The 17,713-nt window shown below is 39.1% G+C and overlaps 1 protein-coding gene across 1 annotated transcript in view; it reads left to right on the top strand.

The window, feature by feature from the left end:
• The first annotated feature begins 12,108 nt into the window (after nt 1–12,108).
• RASGEF1A (RasGEF domain family member 1A) overlaps nt 12,109–17,713 on the top strand; it is a 54,163-nt gene continuing 48,558 nt past the window's right edge. Inside the window, exon 1 of the mRNA XM_055795950.1 lies at nt 12,109–12,295. Coding sequence (XP_055651925.1) covers nt 12,278–12,295 — 18 coding nt within the window. The 5' untranslated portion in view covers nt 12,109–12,277. The remainder of the gene's footprint in view (nt 12,296–17,713) is intronic.

The following is a 17,713-nucleotide window of genomic DNA, read 5'->3' as shown; positions in this document are numbered from 1 at the left end:
AAAGGTCAAAGAAAGAGAGACAGTATTGCTATGGGTTTCTTTGTGGGTTTTGTACCAATAAATGAGATGAATGGGTCACAGGACCGGCTGTCATGGGAGCTGGATTGTTTACCTGGCTGTGCCATTAACTCAGAATGGCACCAGACAAAAATCACTAGGCAGAGGACCCACTGCCTTATTGGAAAAATAAAGTTAGCGGTACTGCTTATGTTTTTTGAATGACGTCTGTGAAGGAAGAGTACTAAATTACTGTTATCCTGAGAGGCAAGGGGCACTCCTCCATCTTTGCACCCTATTTTGAGTAACTCATTCAACACCTGGTAGTCAGCAAACCTAGCTGCTCAAAAATAAAGTCCAGCTCCCCACAGTAAAGACCAGCTGGTGGTTGTCTGTAGAACATTTTAGAGTCCTTAGGCAAAAAACGTCTCACAAACAGTTAACACTGATTTCAAAAACAAAAGGACTTACACAAAACTCGTGTTTTGGCACGTAAGAAAAATGGTGAATGTACACAAACAGAAGGATTGGTCAAGTCCCTGAGGATATGACGGAGGCGGGGGATTAAAAACAGCATGTATCTCTGTGAGCAGGGCAGGATAAGCCAAGTGTCTCTTAGCCAGCTGGGTATATGGCAGCTGCCTCCTGGGATCTGCAGATCAAAAACGTTAGAACATGATGCTTGGCCTATGTAACTGTCACTCTGTGGGCACAATGGTAGATCAGAATACCTCTAGGGCTCTCAGGCTGGACTTTCCATGAATTACCAAGTCAGACTGCTGACAGAGAGCAAATTCCTCTGTGCCCTTCCATAGGGACACATTGACAGTGCCTGAGTGAGATTCAGGCTGCAGGTTTCTGGCAGGCGAAAGTGTGGGACACGGCTCTGACATCATCTATTTACATACGTCAAAGTGTATTTTCAGCCTCATTTTCAGCCAACACAATGATTTTAATGGAATTAACAATTAATTTGGCTGAGAATCTTGCACATTGTCACCTTCTGGACCTGAAAGTTAAAAATGAAATGTCATCTCTAATGGTGACTTTGAAGTTTACTCTTACAAAAGTTGGCATTTAGATACGCTTTAGGCTCTGATACTTTCCAGGGACTACAGTAGTGGCCTGAACTACATTATATACCTGGTACATCAGCTCATGCATTAATAAATCAATCAAGTGATGCATTTTTGGTGGCCAGCTCATCATGGCCACCAAAAGCAGCTGATCAGGTTAAATTCCTGCTAAATACCAACACTGGCTTTCGAAGCAGTGTGATCAGAACACACAGACCACTGTCATAAACCTCATGCTAAAATACCAAGCGTAAACCAACACACAGACTTATGAAAATAAACACCTAAAAAAATCAAGTGGGAAAGAAATTGCATTTCTCACCTTTATTCCTGATCAGTTCAACTTGTATTTGCTCATGTCACGCCTACACGTCTTTCCCCTGAAGCATAGATGAACATATGTCAACGACTAGATATTATGCTCCGTTAAACAAGCTCAGTGACACCTACTGGGGTGCCTGTTTGTCTCTGAACTTCACCATGCTACTGCCAGATCGAGGCCGATTCTCTTGAGCAAGGTAGAAACCTGAAGAATGGAAGGGCAAGAGGGATGTACCAGCACGGAGGTGGTCCACAGTGCTGCAAGTTGGCCTAGCTCTGAGGAGCCTTTTCCTTCTGTTGCTGTTGTTGGGAGAAGCATCCCTGGGCACCCAAGTGCTCACCACACCTGAATGCACCTCCCACATCATCAGCGGCAGGGAAAATATGTCTAAAAAGAAAAGAAAATGAAAGAAAAAGGAACAAAGCAAAACCAAACAAACAAAAACCCAAAACCTTGTAGGACAGGAAAAACTAAATGCAAAAAACTGCTAATAAGCACAGGTGACTGGTGCAGAAGGTAATTGCTACAATAGAGGAGAGACTCGGAAGTACAGGTCTTAATAATTTCCAGCACCCACCAGTGATTTTTTGCTGTGTCTCTTTGTGGTGATGACTGTCTCATTTCTGTAATTATCAAGGGTGTCTTTCTTGGTTGTGTTTTCCTTATAACAGCAAGAACATAGTGCTAATAAGAAGGTTTTCCAAGAAATAGAAATATGTGCTGACAGTTTTTCAAACTGTAAACTAGAATGAAGACGTTTGTGTTGCGAGAAAGTCAGCATCAAATCACATGCTACTCTGTCACCCACTGGTTATGAGAAAAGGAGAGTAAAGAGGTGCAGAGCTGCTTGAAGGGAAGGTGACTATTTTTTGTTTGGGTTTTTTTGAAGATAATTTTTAAAACTTTTTTTTTAAATTTTGTCAATAAAATCCCTAAGCTGCTTATAGAAACCTGTGACAGTATCCATTATACTTTTAAACAGTAGGAAAAAAAAAAAAAAAAAGCCAACATTAAACTAATTTGAAGGCAAGGTGTTGATTGTCAGAAGACGTTGTCCAATGAGTAGGAATCAGTAACCTCTCACTACCCTGAATTAGCTGCACATGATCAGTGATTTTACACTACGTGATGTAGTTCTCATGAGTTGCAGGCTATGCTCAGCACAGCATGTTTCCAATGCTTTTTCCATACTTTTATCCAGCTAAATGAGAGATGTAATATGGTGGGTCACAGAGTTTCTAATTCTCTCGTTTTTCACTCTGTGTGATGTTTTGCTCCCAAAGTGCTAGAGCTTAGCCTGCCACTCACTTGTTTGAAATAAATACGTACACAGATAGATAAAAGCACAGCAATACAGTGCGGGATACTAAAACAATCCAAAGAAGGAGATGTTACCTGAGCTTTAGCAAAGAAAACTCTATCCAGACACATAAATTGTAAGAGGCAGAGGATGTGCAGGGGATGATTTTACCAGAATTATGTGACAAAGGAACGCCAAGGCACACGCATGCAAAATATGCTCAAGCAAATGCTCAATGTGATATGACCAACCAAATGAACCCCTTAGTACTGTGAAGCCATGTGCCTTACATTTTCTTTTACTACCTTCTCCTGACATATGAGAATCGTGCTCTTTCTTCTGTATGTAGCACACAGCCATAAGATCGGAATTAGCTGGCTGAGGCTTTCGTGGTGCATTTTGTGTAGAGTGCTGTGGAATGGTGACCAAGATGTGGCTTGCTTTTTTTTTTTTTTTTTTTTTTTTTGGTGTGTCTCATTTGTCACAGCAAGCTTTAGTTATTCATTCAAGTCAATCTTCCATAGAGTGGCCTTTTGCATCACCAGGAAAACAACATGTCACTGAGAAAAACAACAACATAGTGATTCATGCTAGAAGCAGAGTTCATTGTCTGCTGGCCCTCAGCCCAGATCCTGAAGTGTCCACACTCATTTTGTAAGCCTGCATTACCATAATAGCAATATTTTATTAGCAGAGAACTTCAAACCCTTAATGTATATCCGGCTTTTCATGGCTACATAATGTATGCAAAGTCCAAGTTTTTCTTCACTTCTTTTTCAATTCAATCTAACGAAACACATCCTGGCTGCAACCCCAGCCCCCCTTCTTTCCAGAAGTGTTCTGGCACCCTCTTTCTTACTGCCTTTTTCTTGGAATAAAGCCTGTTTCTCAAACCTGTCCACCTTCTTCCACATTATCACTTTCAAACACCTTTTATAAAAATTTTCATATTGTGACTGTATGATCCATTTTGAGATCAAAGAGTTTGGAGTTGCCTGTAAACAAGAAAAATGCTGAAGATTTATATGAGAAACTGTTTGGTGCTTTCCAGGCTGGATTTTTTTCCACATGAGCTACTGGGTTTTTCCTTTCAGAATTAAGAATAGTTGCTTTTTCCACAACTTCTGCTTTGGTCACATGTGGTGACTGTCTGAGGCCTCACACTCTTCCGAGGATCCTCATTCTATTCTGGGACATGCACTGGGGGATGCCAGAAAACACAAGACTGTGGCAACAGTTAATAACTGAAAGCATCAACTCATACACTGATTGCTCTCCTTGAATGTTCTAGCTAAGAAGAACCACTTGAACATAAAGCAAGCAAAACACAGCCCCCACAGCAAGAGAAAACAAACACCACCCCCCTACATCTTAACACAACTTTTCAACCAGAGAGCGTTCAGTAACTAGAGACAAAGGATGGTTCATCATTAATGCAAATATGAAGTGATCCACTTATTTTTACAGGAAATCAATGTTCCAGTGAGTATCTGAGTATAAATATTTGTGCTAAGAAAGATGATCAAAAATGGAGATAAGGGTCCAGGAATGGAGACAGGCCACTGAAATTTTGGCTCATAACTTGCAAGTTTTGAGCCCATGCCAAGCAATCTGCTTCACCAAGGAAATCCCCAGTAAATAGCGTATTTTCTGAAAAGCATGCAGCAATTCTACAGCCAGAAGTTCCCCTTCTGACTTGCAAATAGAAATGCTCTTAAACAAAAAAAGCAGCAGAGTTAGTACAAGTACTTTAAGCCCTGCATTCAGCATCATAAAAAGTTCTACACAATGAAACAGTAAGGCATAGTGCAACCTTTGCCAACTAGTTGCCCATTTCCAGTTTGAGTTACTGAAGTAAAAGTGTTCATTAGGACACGGAGATGAAACTTGAATTAAGAAATGGAAAAATATATATTTGATCCTCCACTTCTCCAAGAATGCTTCAGAAAAACAAGAGTCAACACCAACATAGCCATGTCATTATCAAACGGAGACAAGGGAGCTAACACACTTGCTCACAAAGCAATCTACAGCAGAACCAGCAAATGGACTTTGTCCTAACTTGTGTGTCTTCAGGCACTCCAAATACTACATTGGTTTAATCAGGATTATAGTACCGGTATATAGCTAAACTGTCAGCGTGCATATATTCTTACTGCACGTTCTATAAATATAATGGGTAGCAAAACACTGAATTTCTTTGTAAAGGACCAACGTTCTGCTGTCATCTGTTGCAACAGTTCGAGAACAGGGGACTGTAGCCTTTACAGCACTGCCAATATGGGTAAAACTCTGTCATAGGTAGCACACCGTTGTTCCCTACACAGATGGCAAAAACTTTTATTGTTACCCTGAAAGCTCCTCACAAATAGCACCTGTCTAGTTATTTGTAGCATGGCTGTGCTTGGTTCATACCTGTTGGGCCCTGGCAGAGATGGGACCATGCAGATTGTGCCCTAAGGTCTGCGTCTTTATTTTACACGATGTACTTCTGAGAAGTATTCTCACTGTAATAAAGCCATTTAATACCATCTACATCAGTACGACAAGAATCTCTTCAGATTGCAGAAAAAGCTATGGGAATGGACTTGACACAGTGTCTTTGCTTAACAACAAAAGAAAATTGCTCACAGTGAAACCAATACAGAAGCAAACATTTTATTATGGTCTGTGTCTCTCCATGTTTATTAAAAATTCTGTATGTAATTGAAGCGGTATCACAGGGAGGAACAAGGGCTGGGAGTCTACGAGCAGCTTTTTGCATGAAACGAGAGTTATGGGTAAACCCAGGGGTTAAAAATAAAATAACCCAGGATGACTTTCCAAAGCACCATCAAAAGAAGCAGGATACATGTGTATAAAATAACCGACAAAGTGAGTTTTGTCCAGTATGTTCTGCCCATTTTCTAAGGGTCTAAACATTGCAATTAGCTCTACAGACCTAAGCCCCACTCTCTGGTGCAAAGCCTTGCCACAGTATTGGGCTAATGCCGCTGCACTGCTGCCATACGTAAGCGCACGCTTCTGACAGCATTGATCTGCACCACATGCGGCAGCGACCCAAGGCAGCACAGCCTGGGGTGTATCTGCCTGATTCTCCACTGCGCAGCGAAGGCGTGCTCTTAAAGACTTGTAAGGCTGGCAAAAGAAGTCATAATTCATAATGCCTGGTACGTGAGGGATAGCTAAAGGGAAATTCATCTCCATTTTAAAGGAAAAATCAAAGATAGTATCAGTCATAATCTATATGTTTTCCTGACATACTTCCAAGTCTATTGTATTTCCAAAGTTTAACTGGCAAACAAAACATAATCAAATCTAGCTTCCGTCCTGTTGTCATGATTATCAGAAAAAATGAAGAGGCTTTCTTTCAAATAGGGAAGCTGGTTTCAAGCACCAAGTTTCTCTTTCTCACCAACACTCTCTTAAACAACAACAAGTTGTATTGGGCAATCAAAGACAAACTTCAGAAAGCCACAAATCAGGCATCATGCAATGATATTCTGGGTCTTTTCTTAGAGCGCTTCCTCTTTCCTACTTTAAATAAAACTGTAAGGGAACACAGTTTTATTCACAGTAGATGAGGAAATAGTTCAAAAAGCTACTTCCTCAAAATCTTCACTACTCGATAAATGACCTAAAATAAAAAAATGTAAAAATTCTTGCATATTGAAAAATCATGACTGCACTTTTTCACTTTCCTTTTAACTATTCCAAGTTGATATTCAAAATATAAGTTTCAACATCAAAAAAATGCTTAGTCCCTGCAATGCTTGCAAATCCCTTCCTAGAGTAATAGAATAGTGGATTAATAACCACCTTTTCCAGACCAAGTAGCTACCCAACTCATACCAGACCACACCACCCAGCATTTTCTCTCATGACTAGCGTCTTCTCCCCTTTGGCAAAACAATGAAAATCCAGTAATGGCTCCTGTTCCAGGCCATTATTTCCCCAAAGCAGTCACTGTCCATGGCTCTGCCAGAGGGTCCCGTAACAGTCACTACAGCAGAGTCCCCAGTGCCTCAAAAATGCCACAGATGCAGCCAGGTGCCAGACAAGCCTAATTTCTCCATCAGCACCACAGTGCTGACACCACTGAGGTTACTCGCCTGTGGCCCAGGACTGAAACGCAGCAGGTAGCCCCGAGAGGCAGCCAGCTGAAAAGGTCTCAGCACTATTTTCCATGACTACTCGACCTCAGATGCCAGCCAACCTGCTAGACTTCCAAGAATTCATACTATGACAACTTCCTACCTGGCAAACAATATATCTTTTGCTGTCCGACTGCTCAAGGTCCTCAACTCACTGGAAATAAACTGTTAAACTCTCTGGATATCCCATTGTCCTCTTCTAAAGTTCCATCTCATTAGCAGCACAATCAATGGCACCGATGAATGATAATAACAAAGCATACCACACAAGGGGAGACATCAAGACAACTTCTAGAACCGTAATGAAGTGCAAGTCAAAAAAAAAAGCTGCTATGCAGGTGCAAAAAATTAAAATTAAATCTAAATCTATATTCACGTGTTGCAGCAGCGTTAGCACTGCTTAGATGTAACACTCCATCAAAGCTAAGCTGCAGTAATAACATTCAGAAATGGATTCTGCTGCCAAACAGCTGGAACCAATCTTCACATATGAAAAATAGAGCAGGAAAACTGTCTCCTTCCAAAGTCAGAGACTTCCAATGACAGAAGACGACTATGTCTGCATTCACAATTAAAAATATTAATCACAATCCACCCACATAAGACATGTCTTTTGTTCAACAGTGCTCTTACGGCTTTCTTGGGAAGGAAAGAAATTAAACTAAGAAATTAGTGCTTCTAATTCTAAGCCTGCAGCATATATAGGGGGTTTATATTAGGAAAAAAAACCAACTGTCTTATTCAACAGTATTATTCAACTTACTGTCCAACAATAAACAGCACTTAACACTTAAAAACTATAGTGGGGGAATTATGTTAGTATTATCATAATATCTCCACAAGCAAGATGCAGCAGAAGACACATCACTGCTGTATTCTCTAATGCCAAGTATATATTCTCCAATACCAAATTCTGCAAAACTACCCCACAAAATTCAGTGATTTCTTTGGGATTTTATTATCTTTTTGGGTTTTTTCCTCTAAACCACTGTATACAAGTAATTGGGTTGATGATGGGAAAAAAAAAAAACCACACATGAGAAGTTTTTAGTCCCACAGTAGTTTCCCCACTTCTCCAAAAATAAACATCCTATTATGTTTTTACACTTTCTGTAGGTTCCACTACATAAAATGTTGAGGGGGATGGGGGTTTCCACTTCACATACAGAGTGGTAGATTGCAGCAGCAGCGCTAGCAGGAAGCTGCTCCCTTTACAAAAAGGGAAGCTGCTGCCTGCAGGTTTTCTGAAGTCACAGCCTAGCCTAGCCCTATATGGGCACATCCACCTTCCGCCACCACCAAGCCCATTCAGTCTTTTCAAGTGTGACATGTGGTTACAAGAAGCAGAATAAGAAGTGACGGAGTAAGTGTTGATTGCACCCATGCGTATGCCTAACCCATAGTGCAGCAGCTACAAAAGGTCACATCTTGCTAATGCTGAAGGTCAAGACAAACTGCCGGGTAACTGCACGTGGATCACATTTAGGCTATGGCATTAAAAGGCTTTCTCTGATTCTCAGGAGAGATGATGTGTGTCCCACTGTAGACTTATTTGCCATCCTCACAAGTAGGCAGAGAAGCAAAAGGAGATGCCCTACAATGGGAAATCTGTACCTTTGGCATTAGAGCACTTTAGGCTTTACTGCAAAGAAGAAATCCTTACAAAAAAGCTGCATAAACATAGCTGGCTTCCCAGTAACCGTGTTTACCAATAATACCATCTAAATACAATTATATGCCTCTACTGTGTTACGTTCTGATGGCATCTGCAACAGAGCTTGGAAGGCCTGCCAGAAGGTCTTTGAATTATAAATAGAAAAGTCATCTTCACCCTCAAAGTCATTGGAGAAGCTCTCCTAAATCATGAACACGGTTATTGATTTTAAAAACAAAAAAAAAAAGCAAACAACCACTCAAAAGTCCAAATAACACCACCTTCAAACAAAAAAATATTTTCACTTCAGTTCCATGCAAAATCTGCAGCAGCATTTCTTCACTGATATTAACACGGAAAAACTTTCTGTCCTATAAAAGTAACAACGTACATCCAACTCAAAACTGCTTTTCATGTTTCTTCTTACCTCTTCTGTTTCCTTCTGTTTCTATAATGAAAATCAAAGAAATTATATTTTGCTTTGAAAATAGACAGTTACTTTGATTGAAAGTAACCCATAGGTTAATTGAGACCACAGGAGCCCTAGAAGATTTTTAAAAGTTGGTTTAAACCAAGAGACTGACCAAGCACTAACTGAAAAACAGATTCAGTGGTGACACTGAATCCCTTTGGAAAGTTCAGACTTGAAGGTACAAGCATATGAAGATTTTAGTCCTTAAATCCTTATGGCCAGGAAGTCATTATCGCCCTCATAACTGACTGTTAACCTGCTTGGTGTAAACTATTACAAAATATTTATACATTTAGCCACATACCAATTTTTTGTGCAAATAGGAGTTATTTTTTAGTCTGATTTTCAAGGGAAACAAGCTTTGTGTGCTTATTCCACTTGTCTGTCAAGCTCCTCCAATATTTAATTCCAGTGAGGAATTCAAATCTGAAAAAGGTAGAGGTTTTGGTGCTAAAGAAATACCTGCTCAGAGAAGAACGACTCAGGTTAGTGCCATCACTGAAGGAAAAGAGCTTCAGCTATAACAGAACTGTGGGGCTGGCACCAGCCAGCACACTCATAGCTCTCTTTTAATTTCATATTTAGGGGAAAAAAGAAGCCTTGAAATTACGAACACCTGCACCCAACTCAGTGGCACTAATCGCAACATAAAGTTCAGCTTAGTAATGCAGCAACAGTAAATTTTCTGTCGGAAAAAAAAAAATAATGAAAAACCCCAAGGACTACTAAAAGCCTGTGAGAGTGTTTTGAAGGTCTGTGGTGCATTATCTCTGTATTAATCATAACTACAGTGTGTCTTGAAACAGCTCAAACCTGGATCCTCTTCAACACTTTTTATCTTAGGTGTCAACAGAATGGTTGCCAGTTTCTCTATATTCTTTATTTTTATGTCACATTTAAGACAGTTTAGTAGGTATTAAACATATAAGTTTAATGATTTATCCATCATTTGGGTGAGATATAAATGTGCTGTCACTTTCCTTTATACTACCATAATACTCTCAAGAAGAAAAGAAAATGTATTATTCTTTTATCACCATAACTGCACTAAGGAAAAAAAATTCTAAATTCCAAGGCTTTTGTTAAACTGTTTTCAGCACGCAGTTTAATACCCGGTCAATTTAGCAACGCAAAAAATGTTGATATCTTACTAGGTATTGCTTCTTAATGACTTTTACAAAACTACTGTCATTGGGGGACTGGGGTGGGGTGCTTAACCTTTCCAACTCCTTTCCCATTGCCCTTGTACCTAGTATTTAAAATTCTGCCTTTTTCCCCTTTTTATAATACTGTAATTTGTGCTATTTTTGCCTTCTTATGACCCTCCCCTCTCTAAAACTATGCACGTCAAATTTTATTCTGATACTATAATGCATTTTCAGTGGAAAATAACAGTGTGTTCTGAATAGTAATCCATTGCACCCCTCATTTTAAGGGGAAGGAGGCAAGACACATGACAAAAATCATAGAGTGAAATAGCTGGAAGTCCACCCACTGGGAAAGGCTGGATGGCAGAACCACTGGGTAATGCTGCTGTAAAGAAATGCAAAGTAAGTATTATTTTACTTTTTATGATTCTTATGGGAAAGTTTCTTTTTTATTTGAAAGCACTGATGTAGGATAATTTATAGTTAGAGATTTACATTGTTCAGAAATCATACTGAGCAGCCTTAGACTTGAATAAAACTTAGTTCAGACATTAGAAGACTCTGTAAGCACGTGTGGAAATGCAGGAAAAGACAATGAACAGTGGCAACAGTTCATCTTAAAATTCAATATTTTTGATATTTGCTTTCAAAACCCTCTTACTCTCCCCCCCCAAAAAAAAAACCACACACCATCCTTTCCCTCCATTACTTCAGAGAAATCTCTGATTAAAGAGCTCATTATGTGCTCCTCAGTCATCTACTTCTCAGACCTCACCTAAAAAGACACATCACTTATAAAAGCCAAGTCCTTCCTATCCTTTACTATTGTTCATTTTGGGTGCCATGCCCCATGCAAGAACAAATTAGATGTATTCCACTAACCTCTTCCAAATGTATTTTACTAGCGGATAATCACATCCATGTCGTGTTACCTTCCTTTTCTAAACTATTCCTCCACATTTCCGCTCTGAAAATGCCAGCTCCATTTCCATAAACATACGCGATTGCTTTTTGCAACCCCCTTTATGCTTTTCTTCATTACCTTTGCCAATTGCCTAGTTTCCCTAGTCTCCTTTTTCTACATCCTTATTTAAATTTCTGTATTTTTATAGAAAACCCAATATAAAAATCACCTCACCACTGCCACGCTGTCTTCATTAACTACAAACTAACATTACCTACATGGAAAATTCCTTTTGCTTTTTCCTTATTTGCCTCTCTTAGAAGATTTCACACTGTAGACATATATGGAATAGAGAGAATTCTTTCTTCCTTATTATTTTATTTATTGAGGATATAATACCACTTGGGAAACCAATTCAGGTTTCCAACCAGAATACGTCTAGTATTTTTGCTGTATGATTTAACTGAGCTTCTGAAGAATGTTTGGTATACTGTGGACATTACTGTGCAAAAAACAAGTACAAAGAATGGTTTAATGAAAACTGACCTTTAAAAAAAAGAAGTTACAAGCTAAATTCCAGCATGTTGGTTCCTTGCTGTCAGATTTTCATAGAAAACATTGTAAACAATTTCCAGGTGACTTTGTAGGAATTTTATATTAAATATATATATATATATATATAATCAAATTAAGACATTTGAGAGATGCTCGTCTAAAAATCATACCAAATCAAAACCAGAATTTTGGAGAAATTTTAGCAGCAGTGCTAAATGCTAAAAAAGATTATTAAAGATATAAAAGATTTAAAAAGATTATTAAAAAATGCTAAAAGCTTTAGCCAGTTAGAAATGTCCAAAACCTACTTCCTTTCCTTTGCAATATCTGTACACTGGTCTTAACTAGCATGTCAATTCCTATAACCCTATATGTAGAGAAAACAGCAAAACAGCCTTGGTTTCGCTGTAGCTCAAGGAGTGGAAGTTCCCAGTCCCCGCCCGGCAGCTCAGCACATGACACCTACGTAGTGGAAGGCTGAGACTCAGAATTTCCTCTTGTGCACTACCTTCCGCAGTACTTTCAGTTTTTCTGGGGTATAATTGTAGCGGAAAACACAGGGCTCACCACAGTCCACAGCACGCTTCGCCTGAACGTAGACGTGTAAGAGGAGGTGTGAAGCAGCTCTTCGCTTCCACAGCAGCACAAAGCAGGGACGCACTCCAGCGTGCAGGGTGCCCCAGCTGTGAGAAGACATGATCCTTGAGACCTCGGTAAGTTCTGCACAGTGCTGTGCCCTGTTCCCATGCGCTACTTGTGGTTTAGGAGGCATATATGCCTCTGGGCAAACTACAGCGAGAGCATCTCTCTGCTAGGTATTGCTACTGCAGTGATGGCACAGTTCAGCCATCAAGAGACATCTAGCCATGCATGGTTCAGTCAAAGTAATTTAATACTACATTACAGAGAAAGCACATCTAAAAGTATGATGCAGTTTATAAATTCACTGTTTATTCCATGTTTTATGTCATACTTGGATCGTATATAATGAATTGGTACCATTCACAAAGAAGATTACGTGGTGGTGGCTTTATATAATGCTGTTGTGGAGAAATGGAAACAGGCTGATATTTCATGTTATTTTGGTACACATTTTTTTTTTCCTCTTGGATGGAATACTAGAAGAGACACACATCGATTTGAATGAATATTCACCACGTAAGTTGGTTTCAGTATTGCGCAGTCAGGTTTAAAGTGATTGCAGTACACCAAGAAGCCCTAAACACAGTTAACTCTCCAGGGATGTTTGAATTTGGGGTCAGCCCATCCCAGACTCAGGTGGTGCTCCCCTCGACATCAATAATCATGTTGCAGATATTTGAGTCAAAGGTCAGTATTTTGTCTCAAAGATTTTGTTCTCGGTCCCCTTTCCTCCAAGTTAATTAAACAAGCAAAGAGTAAGAACACTGAAATGTCCAGAGCAACAGGGCATTTGAATTGCAACATACACCTTCTGTTAGCTTACTCAACAGAATAAAAAAATGTTTTCTGTAAGCTTGAAAAAACAGCAGGATCTGGTATATTACAAATAAAAACAATTACAATGTGAGAATTCTTGTTTTCAGAAACATGGGATTTGCCATCTCCAGGAAATGTGGTTCAGGTGTGTTTTCAGTACAGCTTCTGCTAGATCAAAAAAGCTGTCCTGGTACTTTACAGAGAAATTAATGTTTTTGCTGCAGCAAATAAGATCCAATCCCACACTGAATTTCTCGGTCTGGTGAATTTAAGCTTTAAGTAGATTGTTAGGGACCTGATGCACATAAGCCATGCAATCCCTTGAGAAACAATTTTCAAATTAACTAATAAGATATTGCACTGCTTACAGCTTATTAGAAAGAAACAGTGAGCAGCAACAGCACATAGCCACTATGCCTGGGATTTAAAAGTTGGATTTAGCTGTCAGGTTCATAATTCTTACTGCATTGGTTATGTAAAGGAGTAGGTGAGAGGAGGGTTTAGTTTCATATTAAGGAAAGTAAAAAGGCCCTACAGAATGTAATTGCAGGATTAATAAAAAGTATAAGGCATCTTTGCCCCGCTATTTACATATCAAGGCAATTTATGGAAATCCTCATAAATAAAACTTTAAGAATTGAAAATGAAATTCAGAAAAAAATTGCTCTTAAATTACAAGCAATATAATTTTTTATATTAAAATATTATGAGTAGAGAAGAAACTGGTAATTTTTCACAAGATAATGTAAAGGTTATCTCCCCAAGGAGAAGGAGTAAGATACAAGAGCTTCTTGACCAACGTTGATAGTTAGGATAGTAACATCTCTGCAAGTTTCCAATATTGAAATGATAGTGAGGATTTCTATGCACGAAAACATTTTGATAGTAATTACCACTCATCCTGATGTGGAAAGTAAAGGCTAAAGCGACAGAGCAAGCAAATGCCTTGAGAGTAACCTGGTAGAGGTAGCATCTCGGTATGTGGAGAACACTTCAGAAGAGAGAAACTATAAAGACAACAGATAAGTCAAAACATGAATGGTCTCAATGATCTCAGCTGGGGAGAGAAACTAGAGTGATTAGAACTAAGCACAGAGACTGTTGAGTTTGGTAATGATATCTGCAATCCTGAGCGCAGAAGATGAAGTTATCATAAAAATAATCTTTAGCAAAGCTGCCATCTCAAAACTAGTATAGCACAAAAATTTGAGATTGCACACCAGAATGGAACAGTGAAGACTACCAAGATAGCAGCTAAATTTAGGACCAAGTACTAAAGGAGCAAAGTACAGGACAGAAGAAGTAAAAGTCATTTATTTTAGTCTCATAGGAATGTCATGTACTGGTGAAACAGGTGATCTAGTTATATGTGATTGCAAAAAGTGGCAATTCAAAATAAAATACAGAACCATTACAGAGGACTGAAGTGAAAGTGCTTTGCTTGGAATAACATCTAAAGCCAGTGACTACTGCTTTCCAGCTTCTGAAACCGGTTTCAGAATCTTCCCACTCTAACAGAAAAAGGTACCATCTCTTTTAATATAGATGACATTAGAGGAGCCGAAAAATGTAACGAAGTGCATAAACGGTTCACTTGAAAATGAAGGTTATTAAAGTAACTCTGTTTGATGTATAAGTAAGGACCTCTAGTTTCAACCTTTAACTGCAATTGCCATGGAGTTAGATTACTCTTTGTCACACAGCTAACCTTGCACAAGCCCTTGCACAACTTCTCTTCTATCCTAAGTAGACAGCTCAAACTCACTGTCACATCCCATTAGGAGCACAGCTGATAAAATGTTCTGGGATTCCAAGGTGACATATCCTCTTAGGTTACGTTTGTCACAATATTGATTAGATTAGGTCTGAAGCCCTTCTTTGGCCTGCTACCGACCCATCACATCTCCTGGGAAATTCTGCAGAGTAGGAAACAAAATTGAAAATGACTGGCACAATAGAGATGTTCAAGATGGTTATAGCTCATGGGACTCACATAGATGTGACAAGTGCTGATTTTTGCTAACTATGCATCCTAATCCATTAATCCCAAACTTGACAACTAAATATTATATTATCTTCTTCACAGTAGTTAGCCTTTAGGAGCTTCGTAACACGAAAATAACACATCAAATACTTTTATTTGTTTCACTGGAGTAAGTAACAGCATGGTCAAAGTACCACCTAGCCCATCTTACCCACCAAAAATTTAGAGTAAATAAAAAAGCGGGTAGGTTTGCTCCTTGTGGAGCCTCTATCAATTGTCTTCTGCGGTATGTTTGGGTTTAGATATTACACTCATGCAGAATAGCTGATGATGTTACAATTCAGAGAACTGTGTAACTGAGCTGTATGGCATTCAGCTAATTGTAGCATTCAATAGCTAAAGACCCCTATACCTGTTCTTACACTTTCAACAGGCTTTACTTATTGGCATTAAACACTTCTGCCGTAATACATGCCCTTCACTGGTGCAGCTTTTCTGTGTCACAGAACTGACAGTTCTGAAGGCACAAAGGATTACTCTGAGTTTCTAAGTATGCGTTTTTTTAGACAGAATGGAGGCTAGAAATTCCCCACCCACCCATTTTAAGTATAAGGTCATTTTTTTTTTTTCTTTCACACATGGGCTACTCTACAAATACCATCAGCAGGCACATTTGATCTACAAGGAGCCTGAGCAATAAGTTCAGTAATGTCACTCATTTTCCGTACGCCTTTACCTCCCACATACAACTCCCACTCCTCTGACAGTACCAAAACTATAGTTTGATTCTTCCTTTCTGCCAAGCATTCCCTCCTCCTCCTTATCTTCACACAGCTTTGCAAAATACAACAGCTACGCAATTAGCATCCTATAAGTAAAATAAACATTCCTATTTGCCATAGGGAAATTGTACTACATCTGTCACACTCAGTAACACCACCTGAGACAAGATGACACACTCTGTGATAGCCTAGGAACCACAAGCTCTCATAAAACATGAGCTTCCACATTAGTTTTTTTGCATGTTTTCAAGGATACAGCAACATGAAGCAGAACAAGAATTGTGTATTTCATTCCAGTTTGGCATAATAGAGCACTAGATCCTGTATTTACTTTATTTCACTGGGTGTAGAAAAAAAATGTAACAAGAAAAAAAAAAGAAAGAAAAAAGAAACCTAGGATTTTCTTCTATATAAATGTTATTACTGTTATAAACGATAACAATTAAAACAATTGTATTTGGGGTTCAATCAATTTAGGTTGAGAAACAATAAGCACAAACAGCGCTGGGTGGGCGGAGAACTCAATTAGTTCCACCACACGCACACCTGAGTCCTAAAAGCAGCATCTTTTATCCCTGGATCTTGACCAATCTCTTCTAGCCGGACGTTCGTCCTGCTCTTTCCCCACTGGGTCGTTAGGGTACGCCTTCTCCTCCTATTGGCTCTCCTTTGGCGTGCTTTTTCAAATCTCAAGGTCTTTGTCTCCTTTGGCGGGCCTTCTCCGGCATGGTTTCGGGCCTTCCCTGGTGTGGTTTCGCTTTCCTTATCTCCTTTGGAGGGCTTTTCCAAGCCTCGATTGCCTCAGGGGAAGGGGAAGCCATCACATTGTCTTAAAGGAGAACCACACATGCCCACTCACCACAACTGTGATACAGGTCCCAGATTTACACAGGGTACAACAATTACACCTATCACAGTACATTCTATTTTTGACATGAATCATGACTGCGTTTATCACATTACCTATATGTAACTATGAAAATACATATTCCAAGTTGCTACACTTTGATCCTTTTCACAACTGCTGAACTTTTCTTCAAAATTAAGTCCAAGAGCTCCTTTCACCTTGTTCTTAAATAAGTCACGCTTCTTTTCACACAGAAAAAAAGGAGTAGAATTTCTTTTAATATAATCCTAGCGTTTTGGTTTTGGTTTTTAAGAAACTTATTGTATATTACTGCAAGATTCAACAGGGTAATTAACATTCCATTGAAAAAGACTTTAAAAATGAAAGGGGAGCAAGGGAAGAACAATAACTGATTATGGAGTCAGTTTTATTAAACTTGCCTTAAATACACTCTAGGATACTTACGTTGAAAGAGATTCACCTATCTATAGCGATAAAGATTACTCCAAGCTTCAAGAAGCTCAAACAATGTATCTTCATGCTTTACAGAATCTCTTCTGTAGGTTATTACCCTGCAGACTTCAATTAAGATTGAATAACAGCCTTTACACCCAAAACCTATGGTTTGCACCTTGAGAACGTGAAAGAGCTGATGATCTTAGGATTGCTCAAGAATAGGAGATTGGGGTTTTTTATACTCTAAGGGCTGAAAAATCTGCAGGGGGAGGTTTCAGCCAGAATTAGAAGATCTTTTCCTTGGAATGGTAGACATCGTCTCCCAGAGAAAAATATCTAAAAGGTCCTTTCCTGGATTTCAAACAATATTCTCTAGTGGGTTACATCCATGCCCTTGCTCATAGCAACATTAAAATAAAAGTGGTACAAGAGCTGCACCCCTCAACACATTATAAAATAAGAAAATCCTGAGCACAGGCCAAAAGGGAAAAAAATTATTGTTCCTCAATATAATGTTCAACTGAAAAATTAAATAAGCAATTTAGTTGCACACAAATATTTTGGTTTTAAACACAGCCATTTATTTTCAACCAGAATAGATCGC

Source organism: Falco peregrinus, chromosome 1 (assembly GCF_023634155.1).
Source record: "Falco peregrinus isolate bFalPer1 chromosome 1, bFalPer1.pri, whole genome shotgun sequence".
In the NCBI taxonomy this organism is placed as follows: Eukaryota; Metazoa; Chordata; class Aves; order Falconiformes; family Falconidae; genus Falco; species Falco peregrinus.
The sequence above is the reverse complement of the archived record's forward strand: the minus strand, read 5'-3'. Positions and strand labels throughout refer to the sequence as shown.